General features: G+C 39.7%; 17 protein-coding genes across 17 annotated transcripts; 2 read left to right on the top strand and 15 right to left on the bottom strand.

The window, feature by feature from the left end:
- Positions 1-187: 187 nt before the first annotated feature.
- TM35_000341160 (uncharacterized protein) lies at positions 188-1,003 on the bottom strand (the record flags this gene model as incomplete). The annotated part of the gene is made up of 1 exon (XM_029029014.1): positions 188-1,003. One exon carries the CDS (start codon positions 1,001-1,003, stop codon positions 188-190), a length of 816 nt encoding a protein of 271 aa, XP_028879570.1.
- Positions 1,004-1,227: 224 nt separating this feature from the next.
- Positions 1,228-3,054, bottom strand: TM35_000341150 (putative RNA editing complex protein MP63; the record flags this gene model as incomplete). Its single annotated transcript, XM_029029013.1, has 1 exon — positions 1,228-3,054. The coding sequence occupies one exon, from the start codon at positions 3,052-3,054 to the stop codon at positions 1,228-1,230; it is 1,827 nt and encodes a 608-aa protein (XP_028879569.1).
- A 144-nt stretch (positions 3,055-3,198) lies between these two features.
- Positions 3,199-3,588, bottom strand: TM35_000341140 (uncharacterized protein; the record flags this gene model as incomplete). The annotated part of the gene is made up of 1 exon (XM_029029012.1): positions 3,199-3,588. The coding sequence occupies one exon, from the start codon at positions 3,586-3,588 to the stop codon at positions 3,199-3,201; it is 390 nt and encodes a 129-aa protein (XP_028879568.1).
- A 424-nt stretch (positions 3,589-4,012) lies between these two features.
- Positions 4,013-4,606, bottom strand: TM35_000341130 (uncharacterized protein; the record flags this gene model as incomplete). Its single annotated transcript, XM_029029011.1, has 1 exon — positions 4,013-4,606. One exon carries the CDS (start codon positions 4,604-4,606, stop codon positions 4,013-4,015), a length of 594 nt encoding a protein of 197 aa, XP_028879567.1.
- Positions 4,607-5,040: 434 nt separating this feature from the next.
- Positions 5,041-6,495, bottom strand: TM35_000341120 (protein disulfide isomerase; the record flags this gene model as incomplete). Its single annotated transcript, XM_029029010.1, has 1 exon — positions 5,041-6,495. One exon carries the CDS (start codon positions 6,493-6,495, stop codon positions 5,041-5,043), a length of 1,455 nt encoding a protein of 484 aa, XP_028879566.1.
- A 471-nt stretch (positions 6,496-6,966) lies between these two features.
- TM35_000341110 (delta8 fatty acid desaturase-like protein) lies at positions 6,967-8,151 on the bottom strand (the record flags this gene model as incomplete). Its single annotated transcript, XM_029029009.1, has 1 exon — positions 6,967-8,151. One exon carries the CDS (start codon positions 8,149-8,151, stop codon positions 6,967-6,969), a length of 1,185 nt encoding a protein of 394 aa, XP_028879565.1.
- Positions 8,152-8,407: 256 nt separating this feature from the next.
- Positions 8,408-9,535, bottom strand: TM35_000341100 (uncharacterized protein; the record flags this gene model as incomplete). The annotated part of the gene is made up of 1 exon (XM_029029008.1): positions 8,408-9,535. One exon carries the CDS (start codon positions 9,533-9,535, stop codon positions 8,408-8,410), a length of 1,128 nt encoding a protein of 375 aa, XP_028879564.1.
- A 232-nt stretch (positions 9,536-9,767) lies between these two features.
- TM35_000341090 (uncharacterized protein) lies at positions 9,768-10,562 on the bottom strand (the record flags this gene model as incomplete). The annotated part of the gene is made up of 1 exon (XM_029029007.1): positions 9,768-10,562. The coding sequence occupies one exon, from the start codon at positions 10,560-10,562 to the stop codon at positions 9,768-9,770; it is 795 nt and encodes a 264-aa protein (XP_028879563.1).
- Positions 10,563-10,794: 232 nt separating this feature from the next.
- On the bottom strand, positions 10,795-11,358 carry TM35_000341080 (uncharacterized protein; the record flags this gene model as incomplete). Its single annotated transcript, XM_029029006.1, has 1 exon — positions 10,795-11,358. The coding sequence occupies one exon, from the start codon at positions 11,356-11,358 to the stop codon at positions 10,795-10,797; it is 564 nt and encodes a 187-aa protein (XP_028879562.1).
- Positions 11,359-11,659: 301 nt separating this feature from the next.
- TM35_000341070 (putative eukaryotic translation initiation factor 3 subunit 8) lies at positions 11,660-13,819 on the bottom strand (the record flags this gene model as incomplete). Its single annotated transcript, XM_029029005.1, has 1 exon — positions 11,660-13,819. One exon carries the CDS (start codon positions 13,817-13,819, stop codon positions 11,660-11,662), a length of 2,160 nt encoding a protein of 719 aa, XP_028879561.1.
- A 680-nt stretch (positions 13,820-14,499) lies between these two features.
- TM35_000341060 (putative U1A small nuclear ribonucleoprotein) lies at positions 14,500-14,991 on the bottom strand (the record flags this gene model as incomplete). The annotated part of the gene is made up of 1 exon (XM_029029004.1): positions 14,500-14,991. The coding sequence occupies one exon, from the start codon at positions 14,989-14,991 to the stop codon at positions 14,500-14,502; it is 492 nt and encodes a 163-aa protein (XP_028879560.1).
- Positions 14,992-15,280: 289 nt separating this feature from the next.
- Positions 15,281-16,129, bottom strand: TM35_000341050 (acetyltransferase; the record flags this gene model as incomplete). Its single annotated transcript, XM_029029003.1, has 1 exon — positions 15,281-16,129. The coding sequence occupies one exon, from the start codon at positions 16,127-16,129 to the stop codon at positions 15,281-15,283; it is 849 nt and encodes a 282-aa protein (XP_028879559.1).
- Positions 16,130-16,384: 255 nt separating this feature from the next.
- On the bottom strand, positions 16,385-16,759 carry TM35_000341040 (cytochrome c oxidase subunit IX; the record flags this gene model as incomplete). Its single annotated transcript, XM_029029002.1, has 1 exon — positions 16,385-16,759. The coding sequence occupies one exon, from the start codon at positions 16,757-16,759 to the stop codon at positions 16,385-16,387; it is 375 nt and encodes a 124-aa protein (XP_028879558.1).
- A 564-nt stretch (positions 16,760-17,323) lies between these two features.
- Positions 17,324-18,034, bottom strand: TM35_000341030 (uncharacterized protein; the record flags this gene model as incomplete). The annotated part of the gene is made up of 1 exon (XM_029029001.1): positions 17,324-18,034. The coding sequence occupies one exon, from the start codon at positions 18,032-18,034 to the stop codon at positions 17,324-17,326; it is 711 nt and encodes a 236-aa protein (XP_028879557.1).
- An 813-nt stretch (positions 18,035-18,847) lies between these two features.
- TM35_000341020 (uncharacterized protein) lies at positions 18,848-19,189 on the bottom strand (the record flags this gene model as incomplete). The annotated part of the gene is made up of 1 exon (XM_029029000.1): positions 18,848-19,189. The coding sequence occupies one exon, from the start codon at positions 19,187-19,189 to the stop codon at positions 18,848-18,850; it is 342 nt and encodes a 113-aa protein (XP_028879556.1).
- A 23-nt stretch (positions 19,190-19,212) lies between these two features.
- On the top strand, positions 19,213-19,674 carry TM35_000341010 (Tbingi protein; the record flags this gene model as incomplete). Its single annotated transcript, XM_029028999.1, has 1 exon — positions 19,213-19,674. One exon carries the CDS (start codon positions 19,213-19,215, stop codon positions 19,672-19,674), a length of 462 nt encoding a protein of 153 aa, XP_028879555.1.
- A 350-nt stretch (positions 19,675-20,024) lies between these two features.
- TM35_000341000 (Tbingi protein) lies at positions 20,025-20,387 on the top strand (the record flags this gene model as incomplete). Its single annotated transcript, XM_029028998.1, has 1 exon — positions 20,025-20,387. One exon carries the CDS (start codon positions 20,025-20,027, stop codon positions 20,385-20,387), a length of 363 nt encoding a protein of 120 aa, XP_028879554.1.
- Between the last annotated feature and the right edge of the window lie 1,464 nt (positions 20,388-21,851).

The raw sequence follows: 21,851 nt of genomic DNA, 5'->3' as shown, positions 1-21,851 counted from the left end.
AAAAAAAAAAAAAAAAAAAAAAAAAAAAAAATAGAAAAAAAAGGTCAAGATTTCAAGGGTTCAAGTAAAAAAGAAGAAAAAAAAAAGAAGATAGTAATTGTGAGCAAAATGATGTACAAGAAAATGGGTCATCCATCTAATATAAATATAGTGACGGTTATAACTTAACTTAATCGGCATTACTTATTTATTCATCCTTCCTTCGCTTCTTTGTCACTGGCTCTTCGCCTCCATTTTCCGGCACTTCACGCGGAATTTGGAACGTGTGAACAAATATCGGAAGCCCAGCACGTTTGCCCATATTGTTTGTTCCAGCCACACGAATGTGCAGGATATCCTCAGGAATCGTTCCTTGAGCATGGCTAGTCATCTGCGCGAGAAAGGACTGAAGATTCTCGTGGAGTTGATCCAGTGAAAGACCAGTATGACCAATGCGGCACGTAACAGCATTATGACCACGACGCTGAAATACCACCGTATTCACTGCCTTTAACAAATTTGACTTGAATCCTCCACGTTGAGGCACCCAAACAGGGGGCTTCTGGTGTCCAAGAAACTCTCCAGTTAACTGGCGGGGGTACTTTTTGACACCAAACAAAATGAAGTGATCAAAACTGTTAGCGAGAGCCCTTACCGCAACAGGGTCCACAAATTTCATGTTAAGTTTTTTTGTATCAATGACCTTTTTAACACGTTGGGCAACTGGATTTCCATCTTCACTTAACTGTAACACCTTATCCTTGTATTTTCGCTGAGGTGATGGGGTAACTACACATATTGTCCCTGGTAATACTTCATATGGAAGGGTAAAGTATAGAGGAACGCGATGAGCTGGCGGAGACACCAAAAAAGCCACTTCCACCTCCACACTTCGAACAGTCTCTTGTGTAGAAGTGGTGAAGAGGTCCGCTAGTGAATTACTCTCTTTTGTGGCATTCCCTTCACTTGAAAGAAATCCACAGAGCTTCTCCAGTGCCTCCTTGCTTCTCGGAGTCTCCAACATGAGTCTCTTCTTCCTTTTTCTTTTATCCGCTTCAACAATAACAAAAAAAAAGAATGAAATAATGAGAGATAATGCATGATAAAGGGATGTAGACATCAAAATCTTTAAAAGAATTTTAGACTTGGTGTGACAGGCCTCTACATTAAAAAAAAAAGGTAGAGGATAAAGGGGAAAAAACAGAGTAAGAGAAAGAAGAAAGAGCATCGGAAAATCCGATCTGAAGCTTATGTGATAACAGCTAATGTTCCAGTCGGCAATGCCACATGCACGACAGGGCTCATGTAATACTTATTGTTGGTTGCTTCATAAACAGGATGAAGACGAAGAGTTCCACTAACAAATACAGTAGCATTACGTTTCAGCGTATCCCGAACCTTAGCATTGATGTCGCCAGAACAGTGAAGCGTCATTGTTTCTTCTTCTCCATTTTCTTCACCTTGAACAAAGACGGTCACCTGAGAGACGTTTTCCAATGTTTGTGTGATATCCAGCACACGACCGACAATTGTAATATTACTTATACACTGTGCATGAGGTATAAGTTCAGTTTCTGCCCATGAAGCACTAACAGTAGTTTTCATTCCAAAGGGAGATGTTGAGGAAAGATCCACTGGACTTGGAATATATGCAGGTAAATCAGGCACATTACGACCTTGATGTTTACCTTTATCTTTCTTTTCACCTTCAAGAACAATACCATGTTTAGCTTTACTGTGCATGGCTGCCCCATCAAAGGTAGTAAATTTCTTTCCACACGTAGGACATTCATGTTCAGGAGCTGGAACCGATTGCTCTTGCTGAGTCATTGTTGCAATATTGGGAACTCCTACTGTCATAGGGAATGTAGAAGGAAATGTAGATCCAGTCTGAGCAAAAGGACTTGCAGCATCTGTTGTAGTAAATGGTGAAGTTTGTTGCATTCCAGGTACAGTAAACGGTGATGTTGCCGTAAACGGTGATGACTCAAATGGTGTAGCAACATCCCCAAAATCGGAAGCGAATGGAGAATTTACTTTCCCTGTAAATGGAGAATCACTCACAGCTGCAGAGAAAGGTGAGGAGACTTCGTTGACATCCGAAACCTTTGGCTGTGATGTATTCGGCGTTATTGTTTCCTTTGGTACTTGTTGTTTCCCAAATAGTGGTAACTGACCGAATGGTGTAATTGGAGCTGTCACAGGCTCTTCTTTTTGTTGTTGTTGTTGTTGTTGTTGTTGCAGCTGCTTAAGAGGTTTATTTACCTCATATTGGGGTGTAGAAGTTTTTGTAAACGGGTTATCAACCCTACCCGCACGAAACGGGTTTAATGTATAATCAGGTGCCGCAGCAAATGGTCCACTTAAGTCTATATCCGTGAAAGCCTCATCTCCAACGTAGGACTCACTCACCACACCCCCTGAGGCGACCTGTTCCAGTTTCTCAAAAGGGTTATCACCCTCAGGAGTAACTGATTCGTAAAGTGGCTTCTCCGAAGCATCTGGACGCGCGGCAAAAACTTTCATTACCATAGTACTGTGAACAAATTTTCCCTCCAGTCTGCTGAGTCCAACCTTGTCCCATACTCCAAGGAGCTCCGTCATGGCAACCTCTGGGACTTCCCGATCAGGCTGGTGAAGCGGTTTTGGTGTGGGCCGTTGCCGACGTGGGCGGCGATCCTCGTCGTCGCCAAAGTTCCTCTCGACTGGGGCCACCGGCGGCATGGGGTGAAGGGGGTGGAGGGGGTGGGAGGTGTTGGGGGCGGGGGGGCTCTCTGTCCCAGAGCCGGGGCCGGGACCGGGTCCAGCGGCCACCTCACCCTCACCACCGTGCGCCTGCTGGAGGTGCAAACGGGCCGCCATCTCCAGGCGGAACGCCTTCATGCAGACCGTGCAGTGAAACTTTTTGTCCGCCGTCGATTGGTGGCGCCGTTGGCAGACCGCCACAGGAGGTGGGCAAACACCGCAGCGTAGACGTGCGGTCCTGCAGCGCATCCCCGGAACCCGCGCAAAGCAACGAACTCCAATGGCAGTGGAGCACTCCAACACCGCACTACGAAGTAAAAATCGATACATCCTCTTTCAAAGTACGATAAAAGAAAAAGAGAAGAGAACTTGAAGTGACTACAACACCCCACATATTGTTTTCATCTTCATCTTGGTTAAAATTATTCTAGAAAAAGTGAGTATTGAAAAGTATCAGTAAAAATTTTGATTACGTCACAGTTGCTTAAGAAGAACTAGTGAACCAAATTCTTCGGAGACCAATAACTCTGTGTCTTCCACATATGTACCATGAATAGGCACGAACCTGGGTTTTTGGTACATTTTTGCCACCACATGCACAAGTGCGCCTTCCTTTAGTTCGGATGCACAATACTCAACAAACGGAACACCTCTACATTTTAGCGTTAATAGCTCCTGACTGCATATCACCTTTTGGCCTGGTGATGAGGAGGCTGATAAACCACAGTCGGAGATCAGTAAACGACAGGTCCACAACGGTTCTCCAAGAATTAATCCTCTACATGGAGAGCGCACAACTCCCACACAACAATGCGTCGCAAAATGGGCCCAGCGACATAGCGGCGCTGCAGAGAGTAGCGACATTCACACTTCTAATCACCACAGGTGAAAAATTAACACCAAAGCAGATGAGCGTAGAAGTGGCATAGAAGACACAATCACAGAAAAAAAAATAAATAAATAAATAAGAAAAAACCACAAGAAAAAACACAAGGCAAACAATATATATAAAAAAAAAAAGAGCCCCAACCACGCCACACAACTGGTCAAACTCCCCACATTCCCACTTCCCGTTAACATACTCCTCATTCTTTTTTTGACCTCTACTTTTTTTTTTTTTATTACTCCAGTAGGTATGGGATTACATTTACAGTCAGGGCCAGGAGGCATAAAACCAGACTCGCTAACCATAAAAAAAGGAAAATATATATATATAAACAGAGTACCCAAAGAGGAAAGTTTTTATTCTTTTTTAGATGGAAACCTCCTTGATAAATACAATAAAATCTTATTGGGTGCGATAATGATTATAAGCTTCCCGAAACCTCATAGACAATTCATGAAAGGGTGGTAGTGAAACAGTCCCCTCGCTATCTGATATCTCTACCGACTGCTGAAGCTCAGGAGGCACAACGATTCCTCGTTCCCAACATTCCACTGGATCCGTTGCAAAAGGCAATATATTATAACTATACGCTATCATAAAAAACTTACTAAGATTAACAGGACGATGGTGATGTTGATGTTTTCTTTTTTCCCAGAATCTTAGAAATTCTTCACGGTAAATCTGTTTCTCAAGAATATTTTGTCGTCTTGATACCTCCACCTTTTTCTGTTCTATCTCTTTCATGGAGTGAATTTCTGATGTGAAGAATGCGGAACACTTTATCCATCGTCGCATAATTCCAGAAATCTCTTCCTCCTCCTGTCTTTCAATAGTGCTACGTCGATCCTCCTCCGCCGCAAGAACTGGTTCAGTACATTCTTCTACCTTCAGAGGATTGTGAAGAACAGTTTTATACCTATCCTCTGCTATCCGTAGACGATACGATTTTGCGAGATCTGTGACCCTACTATAGGAGACAACCGGTAGACCTTCCATGGTAAGGGTATTACTCTCACAAATTAAAAAAAAAAAAAAAAACGACAGCACACGTACGCACTGCTTACACTATCCTAAACCACAACTAAAAAAAGAGTAAATACAAATATAAAAGCAAAGAATAGAAAGGAGCATCACCACCCTATCCTATCACCGATAGCATTTTCAACTCTTACCATCTGAGATTTGAAGAAGAAAAAAAAAAAAACCAATAACTCTTAAGAAGTGAAACATCTGATGCGCACAGGAAATAAAAGACATCTATCGTTTTATACACGGTTCCACTTCTTGGTTTCTCTTTTTTTTTTTGGTTTGTTTGATTTCCTTCAAAAAAAAAAAAAAAAAAACGTGTTCATTTTTTGATTTTTCCTTTTCGTTCAGATTGAAAAGCAAAAAAGAAAAAACAAGAAAAAACAAAGTAACACATTATGTGTTCATAAATCACCTCTATCCTCATCGCTGCGCACTTCTTCCTTCTTTTCTTCCTTTGGAACAGATGCGCCCTTATCATCCTTGAAGGATGAGCTGTGATCACGAATAAACTTATATAGGTCGTAAAAGGTACGATCTCCGTTGTAGAGAATGGGTTTTCCTCCACTGGGGACGAAGTAAAGGGTAGGAAAACCAGTCACATCAAACAAAGAACGGTCCACATCATTAGCGGTAGCATCAATTGCAGCAATTATAACATCTGAAGATTCAAATTCCTTCGCAACCTTTGCGTAAGTACCAGCAAAATTTTTACAATGCCCGCACCAAGGAGCAAAGAACTCAATTAAAATATCTTTTCCTGATGATAAATATTTATTCATAGTCTTTCCAACAATAGTAGTAAGACCATCAACTGTTTCAACTTCAGGAACAGGTTGGGATTTAAGCTCCGCATCTGTTTTTCCCTCTGCATATTTTACAATGAATTCCTCAATAGATTCCACCGTCGCCGGTTCTGAAGTTGGAAGGACATGGTGTTTGTCCCCTTTGGCAATAACAAAAGCAGGATACTTAGCATCCTCCGAGACACCAAGGTTCTTCCATACAGGATACTGCTCAGCATCGACCCAAAGAATTGCCAAATGCTGTCGCATTTTCTTTCCAACCTCCAAAAGTTTAGGTTGTAACTCTTTAGAAAGTTCTTCCTTGGGTTTTAGCAAAACCCAACCAACTGGCTTAGATAATTCTGCGTATCTGAGGTAATTTGCAGGGCCAATTTCCCCAGCGAAGGGAACAACAGCAGTCTCAAGAAAATTCTTCAGATTATCTGCTTCCATATTCCCTTGATATACTTCCTTTTCATCATCCTTTCTGTAAACAACGACAGTTTCAGCCTTCTCACCCGGTACAATTTCCGGTTTTGTTACAATAGCAAACTTCATTTTCATTCGGAGGCGCTGAGCAACTGAAAGAAGTTCTTTTGCAAGAGGTGACTCAGCGTCAGACGTCAGACCAACACAGAGGATTTCGTGTTCTTCTTTAAGCTTTTCAACTTCTTCCGCTGTTGTGGGGTAAACGGCAGCTGGACCAACATTTGCCTTGATATATTTTACAATCGCATCGCTTTGACGAGCGCCTTTGTACGTTTCCACTTCCTCACCGTTGCGGAAGAGAATAATCGTAGGGAAGCCCTTGATTGAGTACTTCTCGGCCAATTTAGTTTCCTTTGTACAATCAACGTCTACCATGATAGCCTCGCCTGGAACCTCCTTGGCAGCCTTTTCCCACTCGGGAGCAAGTTTCTGGCAGTGACCACACCATGGGGCGTAGAACTTAACAAGCGCGATCTCACCCTTCTTTATAACACTGTCAAAGTCATCAACTGTGGCAGCCACGACATCAGATGCATCAGCTCGAAGCAAACTGAGTAGAAAAGCAATCAGAAGTAAAAGACGCATTGTCCAAACTCAAATAATGTAAACTAAAATAATGCAAAAACATAAAAATAAAAATAAGATAGACATGTCGTATCGAGAGAAGAGAAAGAGAGAGAAATAAATAGAGGATAGACATAAACCAAACACCAAATTATTGAATTAATGAACCAACAACACAATGTCGCTACACAAGATGCCGTAATATTTATGTTGAGAAAAACAAATTTTTGGCACAAGAAACATATTTCTTACACTTACACTTTCGTGTTTTTTATTTTTATTTTTTATTCCTTTGTCAGTTCATCAAGTGATGCTTTCCTTCCTTCCTTCCTTCTTTCTTTCCTCCTCCCTATCCTCACTTTTTCTCTTAGGTTGAACATTCTACAACTTATGACAGGCAAAAGCCGGGGGGGGGGGAAACAAAGAAATGTGAGAACTCCTATTTCACACTATAAACCCCAAACCCAGGTTAGAAATAATTTTTGACTCTTTTCACTTCTGAATAGATTCAATTGGCTGGGAATTTTTCTTTATAACATCATAGTTCATCCTTATGATTTCCATCACTCCATTTACGTGAAATGGAAGTGAATTTTCTTCGGAGAACTTCTTCACCACAGTACGAGCTTTTGGATACCGATAACGTGGCATCATGGGAAAAAGGTGATGCTCCAGCTGATACTGCATTCCGCCGAAAAACCACTCGAAAAACATGCTAGAGCAATGAACACCACGAGTTGTTCGATACTGATCTACAACATAATGGTAGTTATCATTTGGTTCCAGTATTTCTTCAGTTTGATGATTCGCCGTCACCACAATAGCGACACAAAATCCACCCAATAAAATACTGCCAATTACGACTTTCCAGGGAAGACATGCCAACCACAGATAATTCAATACAATCATCAAACGCTCAACGGTATTACGACTTCCGAGTACAAATATTATAGATTGCATCCGCCAAGAGATGTAAAGAAGAGAATACGCAAAAGGATAATAAAAATGCTGGTAACGACGAAAAAAATTATCATCTTCGTCTTTAGGGGTCCATAAATACAAAACAGGTTCATTGTGAATATCAGCATCATGTTCTTTCCTGTTCGGAAATGTGTGATGTGTATTGTGCTTCTGAGACCACCAGCTTAGAGAGAATCCGTTGATAAGACCACCAAGAGTAACACCCAAAAAATGGCTTAACTTACCTCGACCATGTCCAAAATCATGGGCCAACCATCCTCCCTGTTGCATACCCAATCCAATCATAATTATCGATATAAGAGGATATGAATAACTTAAGAAACTCCCCACAACACAAAGAATGATAACAGGAATGATATTACGAGTAAAATCAATAAACCAATCCCGTTCAAACCAGCCATCTTTTTCAAGCTCCTTTCTGAGTTTTTCAAATCTTAATGAAACTTCATCACGTGGCTTATCAGTCTCCCTAAGAGGAAGTGCTTTCATCCTCTTGAGTTTTTGTATAGCCTCCTTTGAATGAAGCGAGTAAAAAACATCTGTAGCATCCTTATCGTGAAATTGATCACAAATCATAGCCCCTCCAGGGTGTGAATGTCTCCAAGAAGTACAATCATACCAGTTATCATCAATCCGCAGAATGCATTTCGGAATCTTGGTCTGATACGCGTGAGGAGGAATAAGTTCAAAAGGCATATCAATAATTTTTTGTCTATTCTTATTGATTTTAATTACCTTTTTCTTTTATTCTTTTTTCCCTTCGTTTTTTTTTTCTTCAAAAAAAATAAATAAATAAAATAAATAAATACATAAATACATAAATGAACAAATAGAGCTATCATATCCCTATTAGCACGAAAAAAAAAAAAAAAATCCAAGTAAAAAACATAACCCCATTAAAACAATACAATCATTCGAAATAACTCATAAAACGCTAATATTCAGCACACCTTTAGCGTCCCTCTCCAAGTGACGCTACCAAGGAATCACACAGAGATTTAAGCTTCCGGCTTTCTCCTTCAATTTTGTTGCTTTCTCGTTGCTGAACATGAACTTCACGCCGAAGATCTCTTAATTTCTGTGTCTTTTTTTCCATTTCCGCATTCGTACTACTCCTTAGTTCTTCTGTCATCCGATGAAGTTTGTTTTTCTTGGCATCAAACAGTTTTAACTGTTCACGGAGATGATCTTTTTCTATTTCCAAATCAGGAGAACCTTGTAAAGCATCATTTGCTGAGACTGCAGCTTCTCGTTTGTGGTCACCACTCTGAACAGTATCAGAGGAATATTTGGTATAACGAAGTGTGTCCCAGAGCTTCTGATTTGCACTTTGAATACTTTCAATCTCTTCTTGAAGCATTTTACGTTCCGCTTGTATTTCTTCAACAACACCAAGAGTTGTCTTTTCCTGATTCTCACGCAGTAACGATAGGTTTTTTTGAGAATCAAGTACAAGTTCATTTGTTCGCTGCTTTTTTAGCTCAATAATAGCTGCAACTTCACGTTTCTTTCTTAAACAGTATCCAAATGCCTTTTCACGCTCTCGTGATAGCTCTCGCAAAGCTTTAAGAACTTCTCGTGCTCTATTATCTTCCTCATACGAAACACACTGAACACTGCGAGTCAAAGAAGCATGAAGATTGTCTAACATTGAGATGAGACTCACCAAGGTAAGTCTCTTTCTGGTATTTGCATCTTCATGAGTCCCATTTAGTATTTCTACTTGATCCCCAATACTCTCAAGTTGACTTTGTATTTCTCTTAGACCTTCATCAGCTTCTGAGATTTCCCTCACGTATATATCACGTTGAAGATGGTTCTCGGATATTTGAGTAATTCTTACTCGTTCTGATCGCACCACATTGTTCTCTCTTTCTGCATCCTCAAAATGTTCTTGAGCCACTCTTAATTCCTTTTCACTCTCCTCTACAGAATTTGTGGTTTCAGCGATACGTGATGAAAGGGTTGCCATTCCTTGGTTTCGCCCATGCAAGAGCTTCTCTTGGGCGGCTAGAGCATCTTCTATTTCCTGTAACTGCTTCCTCAGCTCCCTTACAGCAATTATTTGCCTTTCGTCCATTTACGACGGCCTTTTGTTTTGTTAGATGTGTTTATTATTATTATTATTATTATTATTTTCAAAGAAAAAAAAAGAAGTTTAGAAACATCAGAGTAAGAGAAAAAAAAAAAAAACGTCAACAGATTGATTACCACAGAAGCAAATAATATATATATATATATATATATATGTATACGTATATATACAAGAACGGTGAAGATTAAGAATTTCTCGGCAACTTAATATAAACGCATCACTTTAGTCGGAGTGCAAACGCATAATGAAGACCCATAAGGCACCTGCGTTCCTCCACAACAAAATAGCGAGCATCTTCTTTGATCCATCTATTGTAGTCATGAGTCAGATGCATTGAGCTTGCTGTTACAGAATTAAACCAGCGAATGAATGATGTGAGCATAGGCCACGATGGTTTCCCAAAATCCATAAGAAGAACGTGACCATCGTTTTTCACGTACATAGCGGCATTATTCAACATATGACGTGCTTTTTCTTCATTTTGATTTAGCAATTCATTACGGATCACAATTGTATCATATTTTTGAAAATCATGCATCTCAACTTTACTTCGTTCAATCGTATCAAAAGTTATTGTGCTTCCAACCCAATTGTGATCGTTTTTTACCATAAAGTCTAAAGTCATATCTTTACGTCTCTGTTCCTGATCTGTTTCGGAAAGAAGATCACTTATTTTATAACGTCCATCATCGACAACTTTATGCTCTACGATAAATTCCACACGAACTGCTTTGGACATTTCGTAAAAAGCCACATCCCTCGTATCTGCTATTTTTGGTGTTAGGTCCAAAACTCGACCTCTGCAGTACGTTTGGTACATGTGTCTTAACGAGCGGTACATAAACCCTTGTGGTATCATACTAAGACCCCAAACAACGGCGGCGCCTCCAATACACGTCGCAAAAAACACATTTCGTCCATGTGTTATTTTCGCGTACTTTTCCTTTGGTATAACAACAGGCTCATAACCAATTCCCGTTCCCCCATCCGCGTCTAGGATTTTTTTCTGCATCCTGACACAACCTTCAAGAAACAAAACTGCTCCGTCAGAGGGAAAAAAAAAAAGTAAAGTCTGAGACTAAACCACCAAATAAAGAAACAATCAATCAATCAATCAAAAGAATAAATCGCATCAAGGAGGAAAAGTGAAAAACTCCTGGTGATAGAATCAACTAAAACCTTTTATTATTATTATTATTATTATTATTATTATTATTATTATTATTATGTTTTTTTCTTTTGACTCATCTTTCAGTTTGCCCTTGCAACATATATCTCCAATACCATAGTGTTAAGGGATCTATAGGTAACCCATCAAACCACTCCATTTTATAATGTGACAACCATTGCAAACAATCTGTAGATCCCAGAAATACAGAACACAACCATTTTGATGTCCTATCAAAGATAAGAAAATCGAAAGCAGCTCTAAAAATAGATCGATGATAAACATTCAAGTTTCCAAGTAAGTAATGTTCACTCGCTTTTTTCCCTATTTGACCTTCCACTGAGCGAATATCGTTAAAAAAATTTGAGCAAGGACTATGGTCATACAAAGACCACGAGAGTTCAAACGAATATAACGAACCCATTAGTGAACTTAAACACCTCATATAAAGGCCCCGCGCACAACTCATTGAGAGAAATCCACAAACTCCACCAACGGCAGAGAAATACAACCCCACTGGATTAAATGTACTATTAATTGTCCGACAAAGAATAGCACGTTCCCCAATGTTTGGAACATACTTTTCCTTTTCTATTTTCTTTAAAAGTTGAAGAAAGGCATGCTCCTCTAGTGCAGACATTGAATAAATTCTGCTGTAAAAAGAAACAAAGAAAGAAGAAAAAAAAAAAAAAAATGAAATAAATTTATTAAATAATAATAGTAATAATAATAGTAATAGTAACAATAGTAAGAATAACAACACGAGAAAGAGGGAGAAACACACACACACACATACACAAACAAAAAATTGATTAATTAATTTTCTTTACCTTTACACACCAGATATTCTTTACGTAGAAGAAGAAATTCGGTACTCAACATTTCCTCTTTGCTGCGAATTTAATGATCTTACCTTTAATGGTGGTTATATCTTTCCTTAGTTAACGGCCTCCCCTACCACGGCCGCGTCCACGTCCACGACCTCGTCCTCGTCCTCCTCTGTATTCACTGTCTCGTACACGCTTCTCCGAATACTGTGCAACTTCAACGACACTTTCCGATGTCCCTTCCACAAGATACTGAAGCCAAGAGGCATTGCTTCGGTCAACGTGAAGGAATTGATCTTCCCTGTCCCAGAATGCTATGAGAGAACTGTTATTTTCTGAGATAACGTCATTAATGACACATTTCACTTCATTTTCAGTTAGCTCATACTTCTTCATCATCATATTTACGGATATTGTGGCAAAATTACATCTGTTAGTATAACAGAAGATACGGAGAGCTGCTTCCTTCAAGTGTTGCAAAAATATCTTTAGAGCTTCTTCACCATTTGGCATTGTCGACCATGCGCTCATATTTTTTACAACCTCACTGGCTTTAATGTAATCACCAAGTTTTAAGGCGTTATAGGCAGCTGTAACTTGTTCTCTGAATTCCACTGGTTCACCCATTAATGGTTGATAAGCCATTTGGTTTATCACTCTGTAAAAGTAACTTTGATGACGGCTTCCCTCGTAAGGTTTTTTGGCTTCCTTTACTGTATCTACCACTAAAGTAGAAAGCATAGTGGCAAGTTCCAATTGGGCATGTGGAATATAGGCGTGTGGAGGCACCAATAAGTCACGATACTTTAACTCTTCTTCTTCATTTACTTTAACGTGATCTGGAAGTCGTTGACTGATCAGGACATCATGGTTTCGATTAGACCATAGAGGGCTGAGAAAGTTGTAAGCTTGCATAATATCACCTGCCGCGAAGGAAGACAATCCCAATTGTGCAATAACTCGGTCATACAAAATGGCAAGATGGACAGACCTTTCTACAACTCCATCCACACCAGAGCGAAGAACAAGATCACGTCCTTCTCGGTATTTTCCTTCCAATCCCATCTGGTATGCAAGATTAAGTAGAGCACGACACTTTATTTCTTCATCTCCTATAGGTAGGAGTTCGTGATAAATATTACGTACCGTTTCAATAACCGAGCTGGTAACCATATTGCGTTTCTGACTAGTCATTTTGTAATACAGTATGTCATGGGCCTGTTGACGCCTTGTGCCAAGGATATCAACAAGAATTTGACAACAAATTATCTTACCACGTCTGCGCTGTTGATAGTATCCAAGTACAGAATCAGTCAAATCCACTAGGCGATTTTCCAATTGAATCACTTCGAAATAATCATCTGTGGCACCAACCTTAAATTGTGTAATACGCTGCAAGTGCATTTGAAGTCTGAGTAACAGACCACATAATCCACCTGTTATACAGGCACGATTATTGGCAGGAACTGACGAAAAATCTTCTCTTACAGTTATTGCAGGATTTGCAACCATAAGAGTATAGCATGTATTTGCAGCGTTAAAAGACTTCATCCATGTTCCAGTGGTAACGTAGGGTAGACGATTATCTTCATCAAGAAGAGCATCTGCAAGAATACCCAATGCCGTCATTTGAAGGGCTGTGTAACCTTTTACCTTGCATTCTTGAACAAGTTTTTGATATCTAGTTGCTTTTTTTCCTTTTAATGTTACTGATTGCTGTAATTCTTGTATAATATCCTCTTCAGTTAACTCTTTTTCTTCCTTTTCCTGTGTTCTATCATCACTATCTTCTTCACTTTCTTCTTCATGCATCCTTTCGATATCATCCTTGTACATTTCATTCATTTCATGGAGGACCTTGATAAGTCTTTTTAGGCTGTAAAAATCTTCTGCTTTTTTGAACGTCTCCTTTTCACCCATTTTTTCTGAAAGATCAGGAGTATTTTGAAGACATTCCAAAAATGGCCAAGGAGCAGACTTGAACTTTTCCTTGTGCACTGATGCCTTTTGTTGCAGCTGTACAAAAGTCTTTTCCGCTTCAAACCATGATTCTTGACCAACGCTGAAATCAAAAAGCCCGCTTAAAGTTTGAATTTCATTTATGGATTTCTCATTACGGGAGAGAACAACATGTTTTTCGTCCGCATCCTCATCGTCAGAAACTTCAAACCACTTGGGGTCGATCTGGGCCACATTCCGTTCCACCTGTTCATCTTGATAGATGACCTCTTCCAAGCTTTCGTCACTGTCGCTGACGTCGAAGAAATTACTCATTGCTTGTTGAACTACTTTAAGATTGAAAACAACGAAAACAAAAACAACAACAAGAAAAAAAAAGAGAGTAAAAGAAAAAAAAATTAATTCTAGCATTTGTTTTTTTTTTGTTTTTTTCCTTAACGGAGATTGAAATGGCACATTCATTTTTTTTTTTTTTTATTATTTGAATCATCAAGAAAGGAAGATGAAAAGTGAGTAAATTAGTGTAAGTAAAGAAAACAAAAAAAAAACTCTCTGCTCTTCTCTGCGCAGAACTATCTGTGTAAAATGTGATAAAACTGATGGCATTTAATGACTGAGATACAGCACATTTTTTTTTTTTTTTAATATAGAGTACCACTCTCTCGTCATCCACATCTGCGGCATCAGAATGGTAACTAAACCGGTACTCAAAGACAATAGTACAACTTTTGTACATACCATGGACAGCCACCATCCCATTCCCAACATCTTGGTTAGATTAGATGTTATCATATCCACAATTTCCGCGGTCTTCAAATAAAGCGGATGGGCCCAGTAAAGAGAGTAGCCGGTCCACAAAAAGAGAAACGTATCTCAATACATAATCTGTTCTTTCTATTGCCATCCAGTTCTCTTCTTGCATCTGACGTACTTCCTTTAATATATGATTAATGTGCATGATAAACCTTTTAAAGGAGAAGGAGGGACAAAGAAAATCAAACCTGTTTCAGATATAATACCAATACAGATTTGCCATTGTAAGCAATGCGACCATCAAGTAATCGTTTAATTGCTGTTGAAATAGTTTGATTTTCAAATGATGCAACGGTTGTATTTGCATCAATACTTTGAATCGCATCTACTCCCTTCACATGTCTTAAATTTAATTCCACCCACAAATATGAAGCTCCCCGTACAATCAAATATCGTGAAGGTCTATAAGTAACTGTCCATCCGGGTATATCAGATACAGGAGGAGCTGTAATACTAACTTCTATCGGTTCACCGAAAAGCAAAAACCCGTTCATTTTCAGGTATGCATCCTGGGCAGATGCAGACTCTACATATGACACTAAGGCCTCACCATGTGGCACATCAAGGAGAACATCATATAAAGGTCCGTATTCTCCAAAACATCGTAAAATGGTAAGCCTAGAAAACTCTACACCAAAATTAAACTTAAGACCCCGAATTCGTAATATCTCCATTTCTTCTTAAACCTTGACAAAAATCATTGCAAACAATAATAAAAAAAAAAAAAAAACAAGAGCACTTCTGCTAACATATGAACACAGAAAACCAAGAAAAAAAAAATAATCAAGTTGGTGACATATTTTTTAAAAATATTTTTAATTAGTTCCTAAACCCAAGATTAAATAAATAAATAAATATATAAATAAATATATTTATATATACTCTGAGGGAAATTGAAGTCCACGATTACCATGGAAAATAAAACAGAAATTGTAGCAAGAAAAAAAAAGGAAAAAAAAAAAACTAAAACAGTGAAATCCACAAAAACGATTTCCTGTTTATTCTCTTGTCTTCTTCGGCCTTGCTTATAATATCACGAGGAAGACAGATCAATGGACTGTGTTTCGTCACAGAAAATACGGCGTTAAGATGACGAAGGGTGACAACCACATCTTCTATCGTCATTCCACTTTCTTCAGAAAGTGAACTTATGGTTACCGGAATTCCCTTTTTATTCAGAGAGGAGATTGCCCGCAAAAGTTCTTCCCGCCACATTCGTTTAAATATCTTTTTTCCAGCGGTGCTTAATGGTCTTTCAGGGGTTCCTGAAAGGCCTTCTATTCGTCCCATTTCATATGATAACTCAATAAGAAGAGCCCCATATCCTTTAGAACGATAAGGTGGTAAAACCATCAAGCAAGAAAGTGAATTATCACACGTTATGCTTCTTCTCCACTCTTTGCTAAAATACCCAACAAAATGATATCCATAATCGTCAACCTCAAAAAGAGCCAAAAAGGCAAAAAAGTGAAGATCATCCAAAGTGGTTTTTTCATCCAAAAAAAGTTTCGATATCCGGGCAATTCGTCGCGTAAATGGAACCGAAGCTGGTTTTCGTCCATCAATTTCAAAAACAGCACAACATTTCTTTCCACACCGATACACTTCGTCGCCTGGTATCCAATACCTATATGGGCAAATTTTGGTGTGCTCTTGTAGCTCATCCTTTGTCGTAAGGCATGAAAGACACGACTCACACATAAAGACTTTACTCATATCAAAAAGGTCCAAAGAACCACTAAATACATCATCGACCGTATATTGTCGAAATAATGTCTTCACAGTAATATTATTTGACCGTTTACGCTTCATTAAAGTCCTATTTGGAAATATAAAATAAATAATTAAATAAAAAGGAAACATAATATATGTAGCGTAAATCAAACAAAATATGGGGTAATGGAAATAAAAATATAAAAATAAACAAAAAAAAAAATACTATAGATAAACTCATGCTACATACTAACTGCTCCGATCACAGAATAATTCTGAATGTACTAAGGGTTCAGATAAAAAAATATATAAAACTATTCCTAATAGTAACCCCATCCCACATCCCCAAATTTCCTAATGATGCCCTAAATCCACAGCACCTGGTGCAGGCCTGAGAGTTGCCGGTCCAGCAGCATATCCCTCACCAATATCAAAAGCAAAGTCCCACGGCTTCCGATCTTCCTTGCGCCAGCCATAGTCAAGATGACTTGGGCCACCACCTGCAATATCATCAAGCTTTGCCCAAAAATTATCGTACATAATGGCACCGATAATCAAAAACGGGCCTGCAACACAAAGAGCTGTCCAATAATTTTGTCCAGGCTTGTGATAAACCTCACTTGTCCAAAAACCTACTCCACGAAGACCGAAGTTTGGACGTGCTTTGGCTTTTGCATTAAAGGCATTGATGTACGAGCGTTTACTGACAGTCAAAGCAGATCGAAACATTTTTTTTACTTTTGCTCCCTTATGAGCAAATTCCATCAAAATATAGCATTAAGAAAGAAGAAGAAAAAAAAAGAAGAAACACATCCATAAAAACATCTCTATGGTTTTAAAAACAAAAGAACATATATTCATATATTAATAAATTGCGACAAAAGGAAATGGGAAGAGTTTAGAGAACACTTATGCATACAGAGAAAAAAAAGTAAATGCTCCGAAAAAAAAAAAATTTCCCTTGTGAAAAATAATTCAAAAAAAAAAAAAAAAACCTCAGAGGAAATAAAAGGAAAGTTCTAAAAAACAAAAGTGTCTTCTATACGTGACATTTGTGCATGTCCTATAAATGCTTTTCTTTGAAGCAAGAACAGGCCCACAAAGTCGGGATTTTGGAAATACATTTTCACAGTGTAGTTTTAAAATATCTAATTTCAAAAAATTTGTTTGATTTTCTTTTCTTTTTTTTTTATAGTTTACAAGGACGTACCGTTTTTTTTTTTTTTTTTTCTTTTCTTCTTTAGCTGGTAAATCCCTGTATTCACCCCAAAACGCACTTTATTGCTCCTCTTTCTAATCTTGCATCCTAACCTTCTCCATCCATATCCGACATCCAAATTCCCTGTAAAGTTCTTTCAGGAGTTGTACAAAGTCGATTCGTGCCTTAGCAGTATAATAGAACGTGAGCTTCTTCTTATCAAATTGGTACTCGGCGTGACGAATCTCCATATCAAATCCATGATGTTGAACTCGCTGCTGACAGAAGGAAACGGCAACAGCCTCGTCTTCCTTGAGATCAGTCGCCCAATAATCCACCTCTCGCTGAGTTGCATGACGAAGAATGCTCCCCGTTGGGCCAGATCGCTCCACATACGTCTTACAGTTTTCAGTGTTCACACGAATAACAACTCCAATATCAATTCCTCGGTCACCTTGAACAACAACGTATTGACCTTTGGAGGCAACAAAAGGAGAGGAAAATTCCTTTTGGTGACACTTAAATTGTACAAGCGCATTACAAACTGGAGGTTTTGTCGGTGTTGGCGGAGCATCTTCCCTCTCCAGGAACAAATCCTGTGTTGCAGGAATTCTTATGGGATTTATTGTATCCGGAAAAGATGTTGTGGTTAATAATGGAACAGATGGCTCTACAAGACACTTCCAACCGTAGGGATTATGACGCTTTACTGGAACTGCTCCGGGTCGCGTAACGACACCTGTCCCAAGGGTCTTCCCGTCAAGAGGAACTTGGACATTGGTGATATCTGCAAGAGATGTGAACATCCTGGCTTAGAGATAATCTCCTTTACAAGAAACAAAATAAAAAACAATAAAAATAAAAATAAAAAATAATAATTATTATTATTATTATTACAATAATTATAACAATAGCAATAAAAAAAAAATAACAATAACATTATTAGTAATAACAACAAAAAACAATGAAAATAATAATGACAATAGTAATGAAAAAAAAAACATATATAATATTAAAAATAATAATAATAATAATCATCATCATAATTATAATAATAACAATAATAATAATAATTATAATTATAATTATAATTATAATAATAATACCAATGACAATAGCAATAAAAAAAAACAGTAATAATGATAAAAACAACGATTCTAATAATAATTATTATTATAACAAAAGAAAACAAATAAGTAACAACTTAAGCAATCTATATAAATATATATATATACATAAACTCAATGCATCTTCCCATAAGAAAAAAAAGAGAGAATTTGAAATCAAAGGTAATCAATTTCAAATACAAAAAAAAATTGCTCACAGCAAACGAGAAAAACAAAGAGAACAAGAACCACCTCAAAACAAAACGGGAAGATAAACAAATCGCATCATGTTAAGCCACTTCATTCTCGCACCAAATATTTCCATTCAGAGCCCAGAAAAGGTAAAATAGACACCCACACCTCGCACAATCCAAAGGGAAGAGGAGGGGAAAAGCACAGAACAAACAGACAACGACAACACCGGAGAATGAGATGGCGACAAGAGCGCCCAGGAAAACCAGCTAACACCGACAACGGGAACAACCAAGGAAAAAAAAAAAAAAAACATCGTCATCATAATCTTTTTTTGTGTGCGCGCCGCCTGCCCGGAGTTCCCGCCCAATCCAACCCACGGCGGTTCTTCCCGGTGGGGGGACCCCCGGGGGTACTGGGACGCCGCCCGTTCGCCACGCCAAAGGGCCCAAGAGGCGGCTCGCCGGGCGCCCGCCTCGCGGAAATCCGAGCGTCACGCCTGACCCCCGGGCCGATGGAAAAGCAGCGCCTCAGAAAAAAAAAAAAAAGAGGGGCCGTGCCTTTGCGACCCCACCCCTTCCCGTTGCGCCTGGCGTTTTGGAAAGGGGCCGAGAAAGTTCCGGGTGAGGTTCTCGGCATTTCCTTTTCGCCAACAATACTCATGCAGGAACGCCGCAGTACAACATATGGTCTACAAACATGGGTTCAAGAGAGCCGATGCGCTCTGGAAGATCAAATTCCCCCATGAGCCACCTCCGCCGGACATCCCGCCAGAACCTCCGCCACCCCCACAACCCCCACCCCCGGACACAACGTTACCCCGTCCCACTTCGCCTAAAGCAAAACTCCATCCGTTTGCCTGCAGTATGTGTAAACGAACATTTCTGCTTCAAAATGGATTAACGCGCCGCCTTAGATACATGCACAATGCCACACGCCCTGTCCCAGAGAGAAAACGCCCGCGAGCCGACGAACCGATTACAGAAGAATCGGCATTCCCCTGTGACAAATGTGATATGGTAGCGCGCTCTAAAACAGGTCTCAAAGCCCATATTAGAGCGAAACATCCTGAGAACCCCCAAAAAGACGCACCTCGCCCTCAGCTCATCCCACAACCTGCTTCACTACGCCACCTTGGCAACATTTGAGCTCTCGCATGCCACAAAAAGTTCAAACATCCTCCTGGAACTCCAATTCTGCCAGCAACAATACAAGTAACGTTTCCGCGAAATAAGAAACGCCAGCGAGACGCGTCGCCAGCACCAGAGCGTGAGGACAGAGAAAAAGTCCAATGCGGAGTCTGCCAGAAGTTCTACGCCCACCTAGACTCCCTCGTAATACACTGCAGAAAATTCCATGAAGGAGAGGGTCTGCCCAAAAAATCGAATTCCACCAATGGGCAATACAAAACAACGAAAACAAGAGACCTTCCGGAATTAGTCTGCCCCTCATGCGGTGGTCAATGTGTATTAGTAAGCCAGGCCTAACTCTACACCGAATGTCACGCCACGGGTATCAACCTATTCGCGCGCACATCAGTCAACGCGACGAATGCGAAGAAACAGATCTGCATCTCTTGAGTTGCCCCGCTCTTCATCCACTGCGAGTCCAATTTGCGATAGTTGATGATGTACCCCTGATGAAACTATGTTTTTCTAAGTGGTTAGCAAAATTCCTTATTGCGGTGGAGCGGAACTACGCTATGCCACAGACTTCACAACCAAGAATCCCTACACAGCCTACCTACCCCTCTGTAAGGCCTCCCCACCTCTCTAAAATCAGCGACGAGCTCGAACATGGAAACCCTGATAGAAGAGTAAGCTCAAGACGCCTGCCACCGACCAAACAAGTAACAAAATAAATAGGAGTTCATTGAGGCCAATCTATTGCAAAAAAAAAAAAACCAAAAATAACAAAAATAATACCAAAAGGAGACTGGAGGACGGGTTATGGGTAAGAAAAGTGAGAGTGGAGAGATCTGGTAGGGTTTACTCGATCAGATCTCTCTTAGACTGGTTTTCTCGTATGGGAACGGGCTACAACAAAAATCATATTACAAGAGCTTGGGGATCCTATAAAATGAAGGGATCTTCTTCTTCAGAGCCACTCGTATGTCGGTAACTAGGTGCTTTACGGTGTACGGTTGATAGCCGTACCATTGGAGTAATATCCATAAAGCCATAAAGAACCCAAATACAACAGATATTCTCACCCTGCATGGTGGGAAAGTGTTGTAAACTATTCTGCCGCTTTCCGCTTCCCAGGGGGGAAGTCTCTTGAAACAAGGGGAAAACTAATAAAAATATTTTCTGTTTCTCTCCTTTTGTTTTTTCTTGCGCTTTTTAGGCCCAGCGAAGAAGAAGGTAAATTACACTAGGTATGCTTTTACTTGGTATGCTTTCGTTGCGCCTTGAATCTTTTGGAATTCCAATGGAAATTATGAAGAAAAGATGAGGAATTGTTGGGGATTTGACTCTCCTGCTAGTTTTATTTATTCCTCTTTTGGTGTTGGATGTTGTTTGGCTTCCTCGCTCCTTTTTAGGTGCGATTAATGGGGTATGTGGCGGATGGCGGTTGTTCTCTTCCCTCAGTGGAATTTCAAAAGGGTGATACCATGATGATTTCAACATGATTTATTCGAAGACCGTGGGGAATGGATCCCATTCTCCTTCACAGCGTCGCTCTTTATTGTTAGGCGTGGTGTGCGGGGTGGTGGCTGGCTGATCGGACCCCTGGCAAACAATAAAAAAAAGATACGGGGAAAATCAAAACAATACGAAAAGCATGGGGTTTGAGAATTGGGAGTTGTGAAATAAATGGAAATCAACGCGCAAAAAACACAAAACGGGCACGCACTTCGCGGTCCCCAACGGCAAAGGAACTTCCCAACGACACGCGTGATGGGCTGCGGGCTTTCCCACGAGCGTGGCTCTGGGGAACAAGAGTGTCAGAGGGGAATTGTTTTCTGTTAAGGGTGATGTGGATTTTGAGGGTGAAAATTTGCAGGGGGAAACATTTGTTGTAATTTATTTGTTTTATATACAAACTCTGAAAGGGCAAGCGGATATGATCGCATTTAGTTTGCTGCAACGCTGATGTCTATCTCTTGCTCTCACGTTTTTTCTGTATTTCCACACAAACCGATAGTCTAAGTATTTGCTTCGGTTGTTTCTCGTTTTTGATTCAATCGAGATCGTTCTTTTCGCGCCCTCCCGCCACATCCCTGTAGATTTTTTATTTTTTTTTTTACTTTTCCATCTAGAGAACCGGTATGCGCCGCTGGAGTATCCCGAAGCCGTGGATGCAGTCTTTACCGCGTTGTCTT

The sequence above is a fragment of the Trypanosoma theileri genome (assembly GCF_002087225.1).
Source record: "Trypanosoma theileri isolate Edinburgh chromosome Unknown TM35_Tth_34_V1, whole genome shotgun sequence".
NCBI lineage: Eukaryota > Euglenozoa > Kinetoplastea > Trypanosomatida > Trypanosomatidae > Trypanosoma > Trypanosoma theileri.
Note: the sequence above shows the minus strand (reverse complement) of the source record. Positions and strands in the feature narration are given on the sequence as shown.